Source organism: Nycticebus coucang, chromosome 21, assembly GCF_027406575.1.
Source record: "Nycticebus coucang isolate mNycCou1 chromosome 21, mNycCou1.pri, whole genome shotgun sequence".
NCBI classification, from domain to species: Eukaryota; Metazoa; Chordata; class Mammalia; order Primates; family Lorisidae; genus Nycticebus; species Nycticebus coucang.
The window spans coordinates 44789061-44803747 of record NC_069800.1 but is presented as its reverse complement, the minus strand read 5'-3'; the positions used below and the strand labels follow the sequence as shown (position 1 = coordinate 44803747).

The following is a 14687-nucleotide window of genomic DNA, read 5'->3' as shown; positions in this document are numbered from 1 at the left end:
TATTTCAGAATTGTAGTTCTTAAGGGCCCCAAAAAGCATAAAACCACAACTTGGCCTCCACAACTCTCTATAAAGTATGAAGTTGTCAATTTACAAAGTCTGTCATAGAAAAGGAAAGAATAAAAAGGTGGAAAAGGTAACGCATTTAAAAACACAACAAAGAAAAATAGACAACATACCTGGCAACGTGAGAAAAAGCATCCACAAGGACAGATTCAAATTCTCTAGTGAATTCAGGTCCTTTCCTTTTACTGTTTTGGATGACATCATTTGCTAAGTACAAAAATGTAAGCTTTCTGTTTGATTTGGCTGAAAAAGAAAAAGGATAATTTAACTTACACCAAAGACATTCTCAATTCACAATTCTTTTGCCCTAGGATTCTCCTCAAGAACCCAAAGACAAGCGTTATGTACTCAAGGTCTAGTAGGTATGTTTACAAGGGAAACTAAGAAAGATGTTTGGAACACAATTTAAAAACAAAAATGAAATGGGCCATTTTCATTTTTGTGTTATTTTAACCAGAGTAATTAAGTGACAGTAAAACAAAGATAATCTAAAGAAAATTCCAAAGGATAAGCAGTCAATATTCATGTTAAAATCAAGGCTTCATGTATTCTACTGCAAAGATGAGCATTTCTAAGTCACTCTTAATTATCAAATATTCCAGAATAAAAGACTGAGTTAGGTTTGAGTTTGAAAATAATTTCTTGTAATTTATGCTCCTAAACTGAAAATTTCTCTGACATTCCAATAACCATCATCAGTCAATGGCATCAACTCTCCAGTACAGAGGAGTTTCTAGCTGCACCAATAGGTATTTATCTCAAGTAAAAATATATATTAACACTACATTATTATTGAAAATTTACATGCATCTGACATCTGGATATGCAACACTATGGCTCCCACAAAAACCATAATTTTTCTCTCTTATTTATACAAAATGTCGTAGTTCCTATTACTCTATAAGTTTAAACCATAAAAACTTCATTCAATATGTCTGAGTTACAGTTGCTTGGAGGAACATTATTGAATTTCCTAGCTTCTATGCACATAACTTCTCAAACATAAAGTTATATCACTACCATTTTTGGTACCAGTTTTCTTTTTAAAAGGCATAAATAAAAACATGATTAGATGTTTCAAAACAGTAAGTTTTGGGCGGCGCCTGTGGCTCAGTCGGTAAGGCGCCGGCCCCATATACCGAGGGTGGCGGGTTCAAACCCGGCCCCGGCCAAACTGCAACCGAAAAATAGCCGGGCGTTGTGGCGGGCGCCTGTAGTCCCAGCTGCTCCGGAGGCTGAGGCAAGAGAATCGCTTAAGCCCAGGAGTTGGAGATTGCTGTGAGCTGCGTGAGGCCACGGCACTCTACCGAGGGCCATAAAGTGGGACTCTGTCTCTACAAAAAAAAAAAAAAAAAAAAAAAAAAACAGTAAGTTTTTTTCCAGGGCTAAATTACCTGAAAAACTCAAGCAAGGTAGATGCCAACCTTTACACACCTGAGTAACAACTAGTCCTTGGTCTGTTCTCTCATAAACCACTTTCCTATTTCTTTTGAAAAGCACATATTGGGTCTGACACAGCAGGCTTAAGATCTGACATTTTAAAATGTAGCCACAAGATTTTTAAAGAACGTTACAGTTTAAACTGGTGTTTAAAAAGGCTCGTAAAATTAAATGTAAATATGTAATCTTCTTTTTTTTTTTGCAGTTTCTGGCTGGGGCTGGGTTTGAACCCACCACCTCCAGCAAGCATATGGGGCCAGCGCCCTACTCCTTTGAGCCACAGGCGCTGCCCAATATGTAATCTTCTTAATAACCTAGTTTAGATGGCCAGCTGATGAGAATATTGGGAACCTACAACTATCTCTAACTATTCTATTATTATTCAAAAGCAGAACAAAAGTGTCAATAGCTTCAACATGCTACTGTTGCTACAAAGGTATGATTATGGCAAAAGGCTTTAAGAAAAAAGAACTTTGATCTTGGAAGTTGCAGCAAGTAAAAACTTTAGGAGGCTTCAGAGCCAAGGTTTGAAGCCACAACATCACAACATCAATTAATTTTCATCATCCTTGAACTTGATGGGGATTTATTTAGGATAAAATTGTAACGCTCCACATCCAGCATCTTCAACAGTGGCCATAAGCACCATGTGTGTAAGGGTGATATGACAAAACCTGAGAGCACTTGAACGTACAGTCACACTACATACCACACATACTTTACACCTCCACTCCAACCCTAGGTGATAACAACTCACTTGTTCAAATGACAGGTTCCAATGTTACAAAATAGGTCCTTTCACTCCCTACTGTGCCCATGCTCAACTGGTCAAACTACTTGTTAAGCAAAGTTTAAATCACTGGCTAATCAAAAATTTTCACTTGTTTGGATGGTTTTGACTTCTAGAAAAAGTCTTACAGTAGTTTGAAAAAAGGGCTTATTTACCTACATTCAGGCCAAGATATAAAACACCATTACAAAATATTCATCAAAGAGCATTTTATCCCAAACTATAAAGAAAGGGGGACAGACAGAACATAAAGTGATAAATTTCTAGGAAAAGAATATTTAACCAAGAAATAGTCAATTCTATAAATCTTGTAAATATTTTGAAGAGATATTTCTGTGATGCTCAGAGAAACTATGAGCATCTTAAATAAGAAAAATGACTTGACCACAGATAGAACCTAAGGGGCTAGTCAATTTGAACATTAAGGCACAATATCCTTTTCTGCTTTAATGTGGGGGCACTGAATTCATGAAGGAAGCCTAGATATTAGGAAGCTGAATCTCAGTGCTTAGAAGAACATCTTTTAGCTCTTCGCTGTCCAATAGGGAAGCCACTAGTCACGCATGGCTATTGAACACTTGAACTGTGGCTAGTAAAACTTAGCAACTTTATTTTCAATTGTATCTATTTAAAATTGTAGTTTCTTAGTAACACATTTTCAGTGCTCAATAGCCACACTTGGCACATGGCTACTTTGTTGAACAACACAGAAAACAGGTATTATCACACAAAATTGTACAGGACAGTGCTGTTTTGCTGTTTAGATCCTCTGTTCAACCATGAAATTTGTTTCTGTGACCACAAATTTAACTCACAACTATTTTTAAACTGCATAACAAGCACCACATTAAATGTTACAGAGAAACAAGAAGGTCCAGTTTCTCTCTTAAAACATAATCTAATTAAAAAGACATAATTCCAAAGAAGGAAGTAAATGTTAAGTAGGTGGTACAGGGTGGGAGGCATTGATTTAGTCTAACATGTGAAAGTATGGGTTTGGTTGGAGTCAGATGACCACTTTCACTTATTAAGTGCACTGAAGCACCAGGTATGTGAAAAACCACAAGTTTTGGCAACAGATAGCCCCGGGCTCATTCCCCTGCATTGTATGCCCCTGAACAAGGCACTTAACCTCTACACTTGTATCTTCTCATCTATAATAATGCTGGCCTCGCCTACTTATAACATAAGGCTCTACCATAAGATTAGGAGTTGTGAAGTTTCATAGACAAATGCATTTTTTAAACTTATTTTTCAATGACTCAAACAGGATGAGGCGAGGAATCCCGAAAGCTTCACAAAAGAAGTGACATATAAGATGAACTTTGTCTCGTCTCTGAGGTCCCACCCAAGAAGATTCTCTACAGTAGCAATTCACATGTTTTTCACATCTCAGTAGATGTTACCAACAGTATTTGAATGCCATGGTAGGGTATACGAAGAAGGCTTTAGGAGCCCCAGGGTCAACCCTCCAACTCCCCAGAGAGCTGAGGGAATTCCTATCTCAGAACAGCACATATATTTCCTGGTATTTGCTAGAGGGCTAAAACTTGGTCTCTTGAGTGGATCCTGGATTTTGGCATCTGTCAGCCTGATAAAGTCTGAGTCTCAAGTTCAAAGTAAGGCCTTGAAAATACCACTTAACCACTTCAGTTTCCTCATCTGTAAAATAAATTCACCTCCTAAGTTATGAGGGGCCTAACACATATAGAGTGTCCAAAATAGCTCTGAGCTTCATTTCTCCAGCCATCTGTTATGAAACTTAATCAGGACATCAGATAGCAGTGTAGCTGCCCATCTCCCCCCCTTCCCACCTCCAGACTGTAAGCCACTTAAAAGGCAAAGACCATGCCTCACATTAAGCAATCAATAGTCCCACCTCCCCATGATCGAGTGCCTACATTGTGCCTGACATCATGAATGTTCATTTGGATTGTATTGTTTACTCTTCACCACAAAAAGTTATTTGAGCCTCCCTTTTCCCTTGTCTACAAGTTCCAACTTCACAGAGCTCCAAGAATTTAAAAAATGACAATGTATAGAAATATATCCCAGACACTGCACCTAGTGTATAATACAGGCATAGTAAATATTAGTTATCATCATGTCCATTTTACAGATAAGGAAACTAAAGGACAGACAGGTTAAGTTGCTGGGGTCAGTAAGTCTCAAAGTGAGGCTTAAATTCCAGGCAGTTGGCAGAAGCAACATGCTATTAAGTTTCCAACCCAGTACCTGGCATATAATAGGCTGAACTCAAGGAATGTCTGTCAGATCCTGAGCAGGGCCTGAAATCAATAGCAGCTGCATGCGGAGAGGAGCCTGAGATGCAAGGTCTAGGTGGTGGGGGCCCTTTAGCTCTCTAAGATGGGAGGCACTACCCACTTCACGGGTTATTAGAAGAGGACTGAGTGCAAGGATACATATAAAGACCACAGTATAGCAACTGCTATAGAGGAAAGGCTTTGTTAAGGGGCAGCGACCCTTGTCTCTGTTTTACAGATGAAAAAACAGAAGATGAAGAAACTTGTCCGGGATCACTCAGCCAGTAAATTGCTCGGCTGGCGTTTGATTTCAGAGCTTGCTAGCTCTTACTCCAAATGCCCAGCACAGGGCCTGACACATAATAGGCTACGTTAAGTACCCCGTCCACAGGACCTGCATGCAGCCGAGATAATAACAGTCGCAAGTGTCAAGGGGAGTCGGGGGCGGGGTGGGGGGGGGGGGAATGGCTTTATGAACTGGAAATGTGGGCACCTGAGCCCAGTCTGTCCAACCTCAGTCAAGTACCTTAAACCTTCTCAGGCCTCAGTTTCCTTCCCTGAGAAATGGAGATAACACTGTCTCCAATCCCCAAAGCGCGATCAGAGGTCCATGCCTGGAAAGTAAGACTCAATTAAGAAGCTAGAGGGGTCTGGAGAGTGGGTGGTCAAAGGACAACCAGGAGAGCCCAGGGGGTGGGAGGAGGTGTTTACCTTTGCGGAGTTCGCGGTGCCACACGGAGACTATGGGTCCCGCGTGCTTGCGGTGGTGGATGAGCCACAGGGATAGGGTCTGCACGCTCTGCTGAGAGTTGCTCAGCTCGGAAAGCTTCTTCTCCAGCGCCGATTCGGAGAAGGAGGACATGGTGGTGGCGGTGAGGCCCGGCAGGGAGCGGCCTGGGCCGCCCAGTGCAGCAGGAAGAGTCGATGGCACGAGGCCGGGGACAGACTGCAAGACTCTTTACCTACTGACAGACCGCCAGGGGTGCAAGGAGGGGGAGGGGACAGGTCTCCGCAGTAACAACCGCCCGCGCCGCGCCACAAGATGGCCACCCGACCTCTCACCCCGCCGCGAGAACGAGGTCAAAGGGCAAGGGCTGGAGCAGCAGGGCACCGAGAAGCGTCGGAGCTGCAGAGAAATGTCCCTTTGGAGGTGGCGGCCTCTCTGAACCTCGCTCAGGGCTCTTTGAAAGAGAGAGGCCGAGAGAAGGAGCACAGTTCCCGCGCCCCCGGAAGGCGCTTTGACCGCTCTGCCTACGCGCCGGCGCAGTGGATCGCGCCGGAACCCTTTCTCCCGCTCCCGCAGACCCTTTCTGGCGCAGTACGGCGCGCTACTTAGGCATCACTTCCGACGGGGCGGAGGAGGCGGGAGAGTGAGGGAAAGGCTGGAAGACGAGGTAAGGGAAGAGTGGCGGGAACAAGAGGGATCCCTGCATCTGTGATCTCTTAGATGGGTATTGTGAGGGGAGAGAGTCTCAGAGAACGTGATCTGGGTATGGGAGGGGTCTTCCTCCCTCACTTGAGAGGCACCAGGCCGAACTTTTCCTCCATACATATTCAGCTCTCGGGCTGCCTCCCCTAAAACCTTGTTATTGGTTCTTCCAAGCCACCCACGTGGCCTCTTCACGCCTCCAGGCCTTCACGCCTTGGCTCTCGTGCTCTCTCCAAAGGTGATGTCCCCCTTTTCACCTGGTGAATTCCTATTCAGTCTCCAGGACCACCCTATAATATTAAGTTCTGAGGTTTAATCTGACAGCGCCTCCGTGAAACACATTTGTACTCTCGGCTCCAAGGTGGTTTCTTCAGGGTATTACTTGCTGCTCTAACCCTCTGAGTTACAGTTGACTGTTTTTCAATTTGAAGTGACACGTTAACTTGGGGGCGCGGGGTGGGGGCGGTGGCCAGAACAGGTAACTATGTTACCCTCCCAATGCATTCATTGATCTGGTTTTAAGAAACCATTCCAGTGTTTCTTAAATGTCTAAAAAATACTAAGAGACTCTAAATCTTGACCCTATTTTTTCAAAATTTTAAATCCCAGTTACCAAATAAGCAGAGAAATTTTGTATTTCTGTCATAGGGGTGGTGGTAAGGAATTAGGTTATCGTATACATAACAACTTTTCAATGTTCTGGTCATCATAGAACTTACTAATTGTGGGTGGACCTTAATTTAGGAGACATTCTAGTTGATGCCTACTTTTGCTTTTACTGCACCATATTGTAATTCTTTGCTTAGATGCTTTTACCTGTCCACCAGAGTAGAATCATCATAATCATAGCTAATCAACTGAGTAGTTGCTATATTCGAGACACTGTTTTCTTTTTTTTTTGGCCAGGCTGGGTTTGAACCCACCACCTCCAGAATATGGGGCCGCTGCCGCACTCCTTGAGCCGCAGGTGCCACTCCCAGACACTGTTTTCACATAGTAATTCATTTACTCCTCACAATAAAGCTATGAGGTAGGCATTACATTATCCTCATTTGACAAATGAGGAAGCCAGCTCAGAGAGGTTAAATGATCTACCCAAGATCATGTTACTAAGAGTCTGTGTACTACAGAATCTACTACAGGGAAGGTACTACGTCTTAGTCATCTTTTTGACCCTAGGTTGATATAATTCTATTCATAATTATAACTGAGGGCTCTTTAGCCCAAATCTAGAGCATCTTTCCATATTAAGTAATCTTGTTCTATATTGAGCACTCTTATACCACATCACTGTATTAAGCACATTACATATGTTCTTTTATTTAATCCTTACAACAGTCCTATAGGGTGAGGATTATTATTACTGTTAGATGAAGAAACATAAAACATGGGTAAGTAACCTGTCCAAGGTGACTTGGACACACCTAGGAAATAGCAGAGCCAAGAGTCAATCAAGATTATCTCACATCTGATACCAAATTCTTCCCTTTTGCACCAGTGCTTCATGCATTCGTTCAGCAAATAATTTTTGATCACCTATGTCCGAAGCACTAGTCTAGGCAAACAAATAGGCAAAATCTTTACTCTCAGAATCTTACCTTCTATTGGGAAAGATAGAAAAACAAATTTGCAAATATAAAATGAGTATGAAAGCCGTAAGTTCCCTGGATAAAATCGAGAAGGGTAAGGGGGGATCAAGAATGTGTATGTGGGGCGGTGCCTGTGGCTCAGTGAGTAGGGCCCCGGCCCCATATACTGAGGGTAGAAGGTTTGAACCCAGCCCCGGCCAAACTGCAACAAAAAAATAGCTGGGCGTTGTGGGGGGCTAGTAGTAGTCCCAGCTACTAGGGAGGCTGAGGCAAGAGAATTGCCTAAGCCCAAGAGCTGGAGGTTGCTGTGAACTGTGATGCCTCGGTACTCTACAGAGGGCAACAAATGAGACTCTGTCTCTAAAAAAGAACGTGTATGTGTAGACAGATGGATCAAAGAAGGCCTCACTGCATAAGGTAATATTTGACCAGAGCCCTGAAAGAAATGAGAGAACAGGCCATATGCTATCATTCCAGAAAGAAAGAAAACCCACTTTAGACCATTGTTAGCTTTTTAGAGGAATAGCAAGGAGGACAGTAAGGCTGTCCTCAGTCAGAAATAAGCTCAGAAGTAGCCAGGGACCACAGAGCAAGAGAACTTACAGACAATAATAAAGACTTTGGGTGTTACTCTAAATAAAATGAGGTCTACTGAATAGTTTTAAGTGAAGCAGGAACATTGAAGCTGTTAGGTAGAAAATAGTAAATGTGCAAGGGTAGAAGCAGCAAGACCAGTTTGGCAAATGTTATAATAACCTAGATAAAAGGATGACTTAGACCAGGGTTCTGTCAATAGAAGTGAAAAAGGGACAATAGAAGGTGAAAAAGGGACAGAATCTGAGGATATTTTAGAGGAAGAGATAACAGGATTTGGTGACAGAGTATAAAAGAAAGTCAAGAGTTGAGGTGGCTCCGAGGGTTTTTGGCCTCAGCAACCTGTAAGAATGAAGTTTCCATTTCCTGAATTGTAGAAAGCAGATGTGGGGAGTGAGAACAACTGTTTAGATTTGGACATGTCCAATTTGAAACGCCTATTCAAGTATAGGTATCCAATAGGCAATTGGGTTTATGAATCCAGAGTTCACGGGAGAGATCTTGGCTGGAGATAAAAGTGTAGGAATCATATGGGGGAATAGCTATTAAAAGAGACTTTATTCTAGGGATACTTCAATGTTTAGAGGTCTGAAAGATGAGGATGATAGGATTATGTGATTTTTCTTTTTTTTTTTTTCTTTTGGCCAGGGCTGGGTTTGAACCCACCACCTCTGACATGTGGGGCTGGCACCCTACTCCTTTGAGCCACAGGTGCCGCCCAGGATTATGTGATTTTTCTTCTTAAGCTTATTAATATTACGCTTACTAAGATAATTGCATGGATTGTAAGCATCCCTGGAATAAATGCACTTTGTCATGGTGTATAATTTTTTTTAACATACTGCTGAACTATATTTCTTAATATGTTGCTTAAAATTTTTGCATCTGTACTAATAAGAGAAATTGGTCTGTAGATTTTTACATGTTTGCAGGATTGGCATTAATCTTTAAATGCTTGGTAGAATCCACCAAGGAAAACATGTTGGCCTAGAGATTGCCTCCCTTTTGTCCTTCCTTCCTCCTTTATGTAGTTTTTAAATTATAAATTCAGATTCCTTAAAAGTTATAAGGCTGTTCAAATTATTTCTTATTATGTGAGTTGTGGTAGTTTGTGTTGTGTAGGGAATTGATTTCAAGCTTGATTTCATTGTGGCTAGGGAACACAGTGTATATAATGTACTTTCAGTTCTTTAATATTTGTTAAGGTTTGTTTTATGTCCTGTGGGCCTTTTAAAAGAATATATATTCAGCTCTTGTGCTGTGGAGTGTTCCATAAATGTCATAGATCCTATTGGTTGATGGTGGTATTGAGTTTTTCTATATCCTTACTGATTTTCTGTCTGCTTATTCTGTCCATTATTGAAAGAGGACCGTCAAAGTCACCGCTATCCATAGATTTGTCTACTTTTCCATTCAGTTTTATCCATTTTTGTTTGACACATTTTTGTAGCTGCTGTTTTATGCGTATGCACTTAGGATTGCTATATCTTCTTTGATTTACCCTTTAATCATTATAATCCTCTGTCTCTGGTAATTTTCTTTACTCTGAAGTCTACTGTATCTGATATCAGTATAGCCACTTTTGCATTCCTTTGATTAATGTTTGCATGCTAATATATTTTTCTCTCTGCTTACTTTCACCCTGTCTCTATCATTTCTTGTAGATAGTATATAGTTAGATAATGTTTTTGAATCCACTCTGACAATCTCTTTCTTTTAATTGGAATATTTAGACCTTTTACATGTAATATAATTACAGTTGGCCATCTGTATTTATGGGTTCTGCCTCTGTGGATTTAATCAAGCATGGGTTGAAAATACAGTTGACCCTTGAATATCATGAGTTTGAACTGTGCAGGTGCACTTATACCTGGATTTTCTCCCGCCTCTGCCACCCCTAAGATAGCAAGACCAACCCTTCATCTTCTTCCTCTTCAGCCTACTCAACATGAGGACAGGATGAACACCTTTATGATGATCCATTTCCAGTTAATGAATAGTAAATATATTTTCTCTTCTTCATGATTTTCTTAATAACATTTTCCTTTCTCTAGCTTACTTTATTGAAACAATACATGCGTATACAAAATAGGAGTTAATTGACTCTCCATATTATTGGTAAGGCTTTCAGTCAACAGTAGACTATTCAGTAGTTAAATTTTGGGGAAATAAAAAGTTAGAATGGATTTTTGACTGCTCAGGGGGTTGTCACCCTCAGACCCCACATTGTTCAAGGATCAGCAGTATTTGAAAAAAAATAAAAAGTAATAATACAACAATAAAAAATTTAAAAATAATATAACAACTATATATAGCAATTGTATTAGGTATTATGAGTAATTTAGAGTTTATTTAAAGTATATGGGAGGATGTACATAAATTATACGTACATACTACACCATTTTATGTAATATACTTGAACATTCTTGGATTTTGGTATCCACAGAAGTCCTGGAACCAGTCTCCCACAGATACCAAGAGGCAACTATATTGATGTGTAAGAACTTAAGTCTGCCATTTTGATTTTGGGTTTCTTTTTGTTCTACATTTTGTCCCTCTGCTCTCTTTTTCCAGCCTTCCAATGAGTTACTTGAACATTTTTTAGAATTCCATGTGATTTATCTATAATGTTTTTGAGTATATCTCTTTTTATGTAGCCTTTTTAGTGATTCCTTTAGTGATTCCATTATGTGTACATAACTTATCTTTACTGGTTCTAGGGAAGTGTAGAAACTTTATTTCCCTTTATGTCTCTTTACTTTCCCCCATTTATAATGCAGAGTGTCCTAAAGGTTGCCATGCATACATATATAGAAAAATATAGGAAATTGTAGCTAAATGTACCTTTATTTACAAAATATTCATTACAAAATATTTACAGAATATTTCTTTACCTGTTGACATACAAATGTAAAAAATATTAAAAATATAAAATGTAATGAGTTTATTTTTCCTATGTATGGCAAAAGGTATGTGTATATTCCTTTATATAATTGTCCATAAAATTTCCTCTACATACATTTAGAATCACAGCAGTCATTATTACTATTTATAATTTTTGCTTCAACTGTCAAACACAATTTCAAAAACTTAAGAAAATAAGAAGATCCTAGCACTTTGGGAGGCCAAGGTGGGTGGATTGCCTGAGCTCAGAGGTTCAAAACCAGCCTGAGCCAGAGTGAGACCGCTTCTCTAAAAATAGCCGGGTGTTGTGGCTGATGCCTGTAGTCCCAGCTACTCGGGAGGCTGAGGCGAGAGAATCACTTAAGCCCAAGAGTTGGAGGTTGCTGTGAGCTATGATGCCACAGCACTCTACTGAGGGCAACAAAGTGAGACTCTTGTCTCAAAAAAAAAGAAAGAAAGAAAGAAGGAAAATAAGAGCTTGTTGCACTTACACATATAATTTTTTAAATTTTTATTTATTTTTTTAAGAGGCCAAATGTCACTGTGTTACCCAGGCTGGTCTCAAACTCCTGGGCTCAAAAGATCCCATCCCCCTCAGGCTCCCCAGAAGCTAGGATTACAGGCATGCATCACCATGCCTGGCTTATTTACATGTATTTTTGTTTACCACATCCTTACTTCCTCACTAATGTTCTAAGATTCTGTTATTGTTTCCTTTCTGTTTAGAGAACTTTCTTTTTTTTTCTTTTTTTTTTGTTTTGTTTTTGGCCGGGGCTAGGTTTGAACCCACCACCTTCAGCATATGGGACCGGCGCCCTACTCCTTGAGCCACAGGCGCTGCCCTAGAGAACTTTCTTTAGCCATTTATTTGTAGTAAATATGCTGGTGACAAATTCTTAGTTTTCCTCCATCTGAGAATGTCTTTCTAATCCACTTCATTCCAGATGGCATTTTGTTCTAGGTGTATAATTCTACATTGACAGGCTTTTTTGTTTGTTTGCTGTTTGGTTTTTTGTTTTGTTTAGTTTTGTTTTTTGACCTGAAAAATTATTGTGCACCTTCTTTCTGGCCTACATGGTTTCTAATAAGAAATCTACTATCACTGAATTTTTTTTCCTTATAGTCAAGGTATCATTTTTCCCTAGCTGCTTTCAAGATTTTTTGTCATTAATTTTCAGAAAATAAATTATGATGTGTCTTGGTGTAAATTTCTTTAGAAGTTCACTGAACTTCTTAAATATGTAGAGGTACGTCTCTTGCCAAATTTAGGGTGTATTCAGCCATTATTTCTTTGAGTATTCTTTCAGCCCTGCCATCTTTCTTTTTTCCTTCTGGGACTCTTAGATCTTTTGTTTGTTTGTTTTTTATTTTATTATTTTTATGTTGCCCTGGGTAGAGTGCTGTAGCATCACAGCTCACAGCAACCTCCAACTCTTGGGCTTAAGTGATTCTCTTGCCTCAGCCTCCCATGTAACTGGGACTACAAGCGCCCACCACAACACCCAGCTATTTTTTTGTTGCAGTTCTTTAGCTGGCCCACCCGGGTTCTAACCACGCCAACCTGTACTGGTGGGTTCCAACCCACCACCACACCACAGTGGGGCCATTACCCCTGTGCTATGGGCGCTGAGGCTTGTTTTGTTTTTTTCAAGTCTATTTTCTCTCTTTTGTTCAGATTGGGTAATTTCTGTTGTTCCTCCAGCTCACAGATTCTTTCCTCAGTCCTCCATTCTGTTGTTGGGTCTACCCACTGAGCTTTTCTTTTTGTACTGAATTTTTCAGTTTGAAAATTTCCATTTGTTTCTTCTTTATATCTTCTGTTTCTTTGCTGAGGCTTATAGTCTGCTTTCTTTTCTGTGCCCTTCAGAGTCTTACATTTGTTTTTGTTTGTTTTTTGAGACAGGGTCTCACTCTGTTGCCGGGGCCAGATTGCAATGGTGTCATTACAGCTCACTGCAAGCTCAAACTCCTGGGCTCAAGAAATCCTTCTGCCTCAGCCTCCTGAGTAGCTGGGACTACAGGCATGCACCACCATGCCTGGCTATTTTTAGAATTTTTTGTGAATATGGGATCTCACTATGTTGCCCAGGCTGGTCTTGAACTCCTGGGCTTGAGATCTTTCTGCCTTGGCCTCCCAGTGTGCAAGGATTACAGACATGAGCCATCACACCTGGCCTGATGTGTCTTATATTTGTTTTATATATAATATCTAGGGTTTTTAGTTATACTTAATGAAAGGAATAGGAAAATGTATGTCTGCTCCATCTCCCTGGAAGCAGCATTTCTCTATTTGTTTACATGAATCTGTACTTGTATGTATATATAAAAATAAACAGAATTTTTGCTTATGTAAATGTTAATTTATAAATAAATGGAATGTACACACACATATCAATCACCTGAAGAACTTATCCCAGTTTCTTTGCTACAGTATAAATGGAGGGGTAAAGGAATAGTTAGCCCATATATTCTGTTGTGCACCCTTTTCTAAGTTGAGTATCACTTTCTTAGAATATGTTGCTAATGAAAGAACTTCTTATCTAGTGGAGGGGACAGGCACATAGTGTAATACCAGCCATAGTTTCAGAAGTACTCTGTAGGGGACAGCTGTAAACAAAGTACTAAGTGACCCTGGAATAATTTCTGGAAGGATGTATGGAAAGTCTACATATATGTGTAGAATATATAGTGCAGCATTCCCACACTTGCCTCATCCTCAGACCTCACAAACTTTTAGTATCGTGGATTGCCAAGCATACCTGTCCCCCACCCCCCAATATAGATTCTGATTCAATAAATCTGGTGTGGAGCCCTGTTAATCTTTACTTAAATTGTTCCCTCTTGATTCTCATAAATAGCCAGGTTGGGAACCTCTAGTATGATGGAAAGAGTACGTATGGCCTTTGGAGTCAGACTTGAGGTGAATCCCGTATCTGACACCAGCCTGCTCTCTGGACATCACTTAATTTCTCTGAGCCTTAATTTCTCAACTTGTAGATGAGGAATTTATATACGTAAAATACCTAGCATATTGACTGGTGTATGATGGGTTTTTTAAACAAAAAACAATGATTTTCTTTCTCCTATTCAAGAACTTATGCTGGCAATTCTTATATGTGAACACCTGTCTTTGGGATCTAAACCTAGTCTTCCTCTTTATGGGGTAGTTTTTCAAGAAGTTGGAAGTTTTGGAGATAATCTTATCCATTAAGTTTATTTTGGCTAGAGTATAGCAAAAACCTTTATTTTTCCCCTGAGAATGGATCTAGCAAGATCCTCCCATAATGGATGAGATCAACCACCTGTAGGAAAAACTCACCCCAAGGGAAGAAGAATATGACAGTTTTCACCCAGAATCCAGTTCAGACATAGATGATATCAAAGCTCTTAAACATGAGAGAACCAGATTATGGCCATTAATTCAACAAGCATTTATTGAATACCTGCTCTGTGCTGGAAGCAATAACCAAACAAGTCAAAAATTACTGCCTCATGGAGCCTGTATACTAGTGAGAGGAGAGAAACAACAAACAGGTAAATAATCTGCTTTGACTGCTGGTGTTAAGTGCTATGGAGGAAAATCAGAAAAGCAGGGAAATGACACAGGCCTG

At 40.2% G+C, this 14687-nt stretch overlaps 2 protein-coding genes across 4 annotated transcripts in view; one reads left to right on the top strand and one right to left on the bottom strand.

Moving 5' to 3' along the window:
• RPRD1B (regulation of nuclear pre-mRNA domain containing 1B) overlaps positions 1–5867 on the bottom strand; it is an 88031-nt gene extending 82164 nt beyond the window's left edge. For both annotated transcript variants that reach the window (XM_053573680.1, XM_053573681.1), the window contains exons 1-2: positions 5272–5867; positions 180–309 (exon numbers count right to left, since the gene is read on the bottom strand). In XM_053573680.1, coding sequence (XP_053429655.1) covers positions 180–309; positions 5272–5422 — 281 coding nt within the window. In that variant the 5' untranslated portion in view covers positions 5423–5867. The remainder of the gene's footprint in view (positions 1–179; positions 310–5271) is intronic.
• TTI1 (TELO2 interacting protein 1) overlaps positions 5837–14687 on the top strand; it is a 50740-nt gene continuing 41889 nt past the window's right edge. The window contains exon 1 of one of the 2 annotated variants that reach the window (XM_053573679.1): positions 5837–5954. The gene's annotated coding sequence lies outside the window, so the exon portion shown is untranslated. The remainder of the gene's footprint in view (positions 5955–14687) is intronic. The other variant, XM_053573678.1, reaches the window with a different exon arrangement.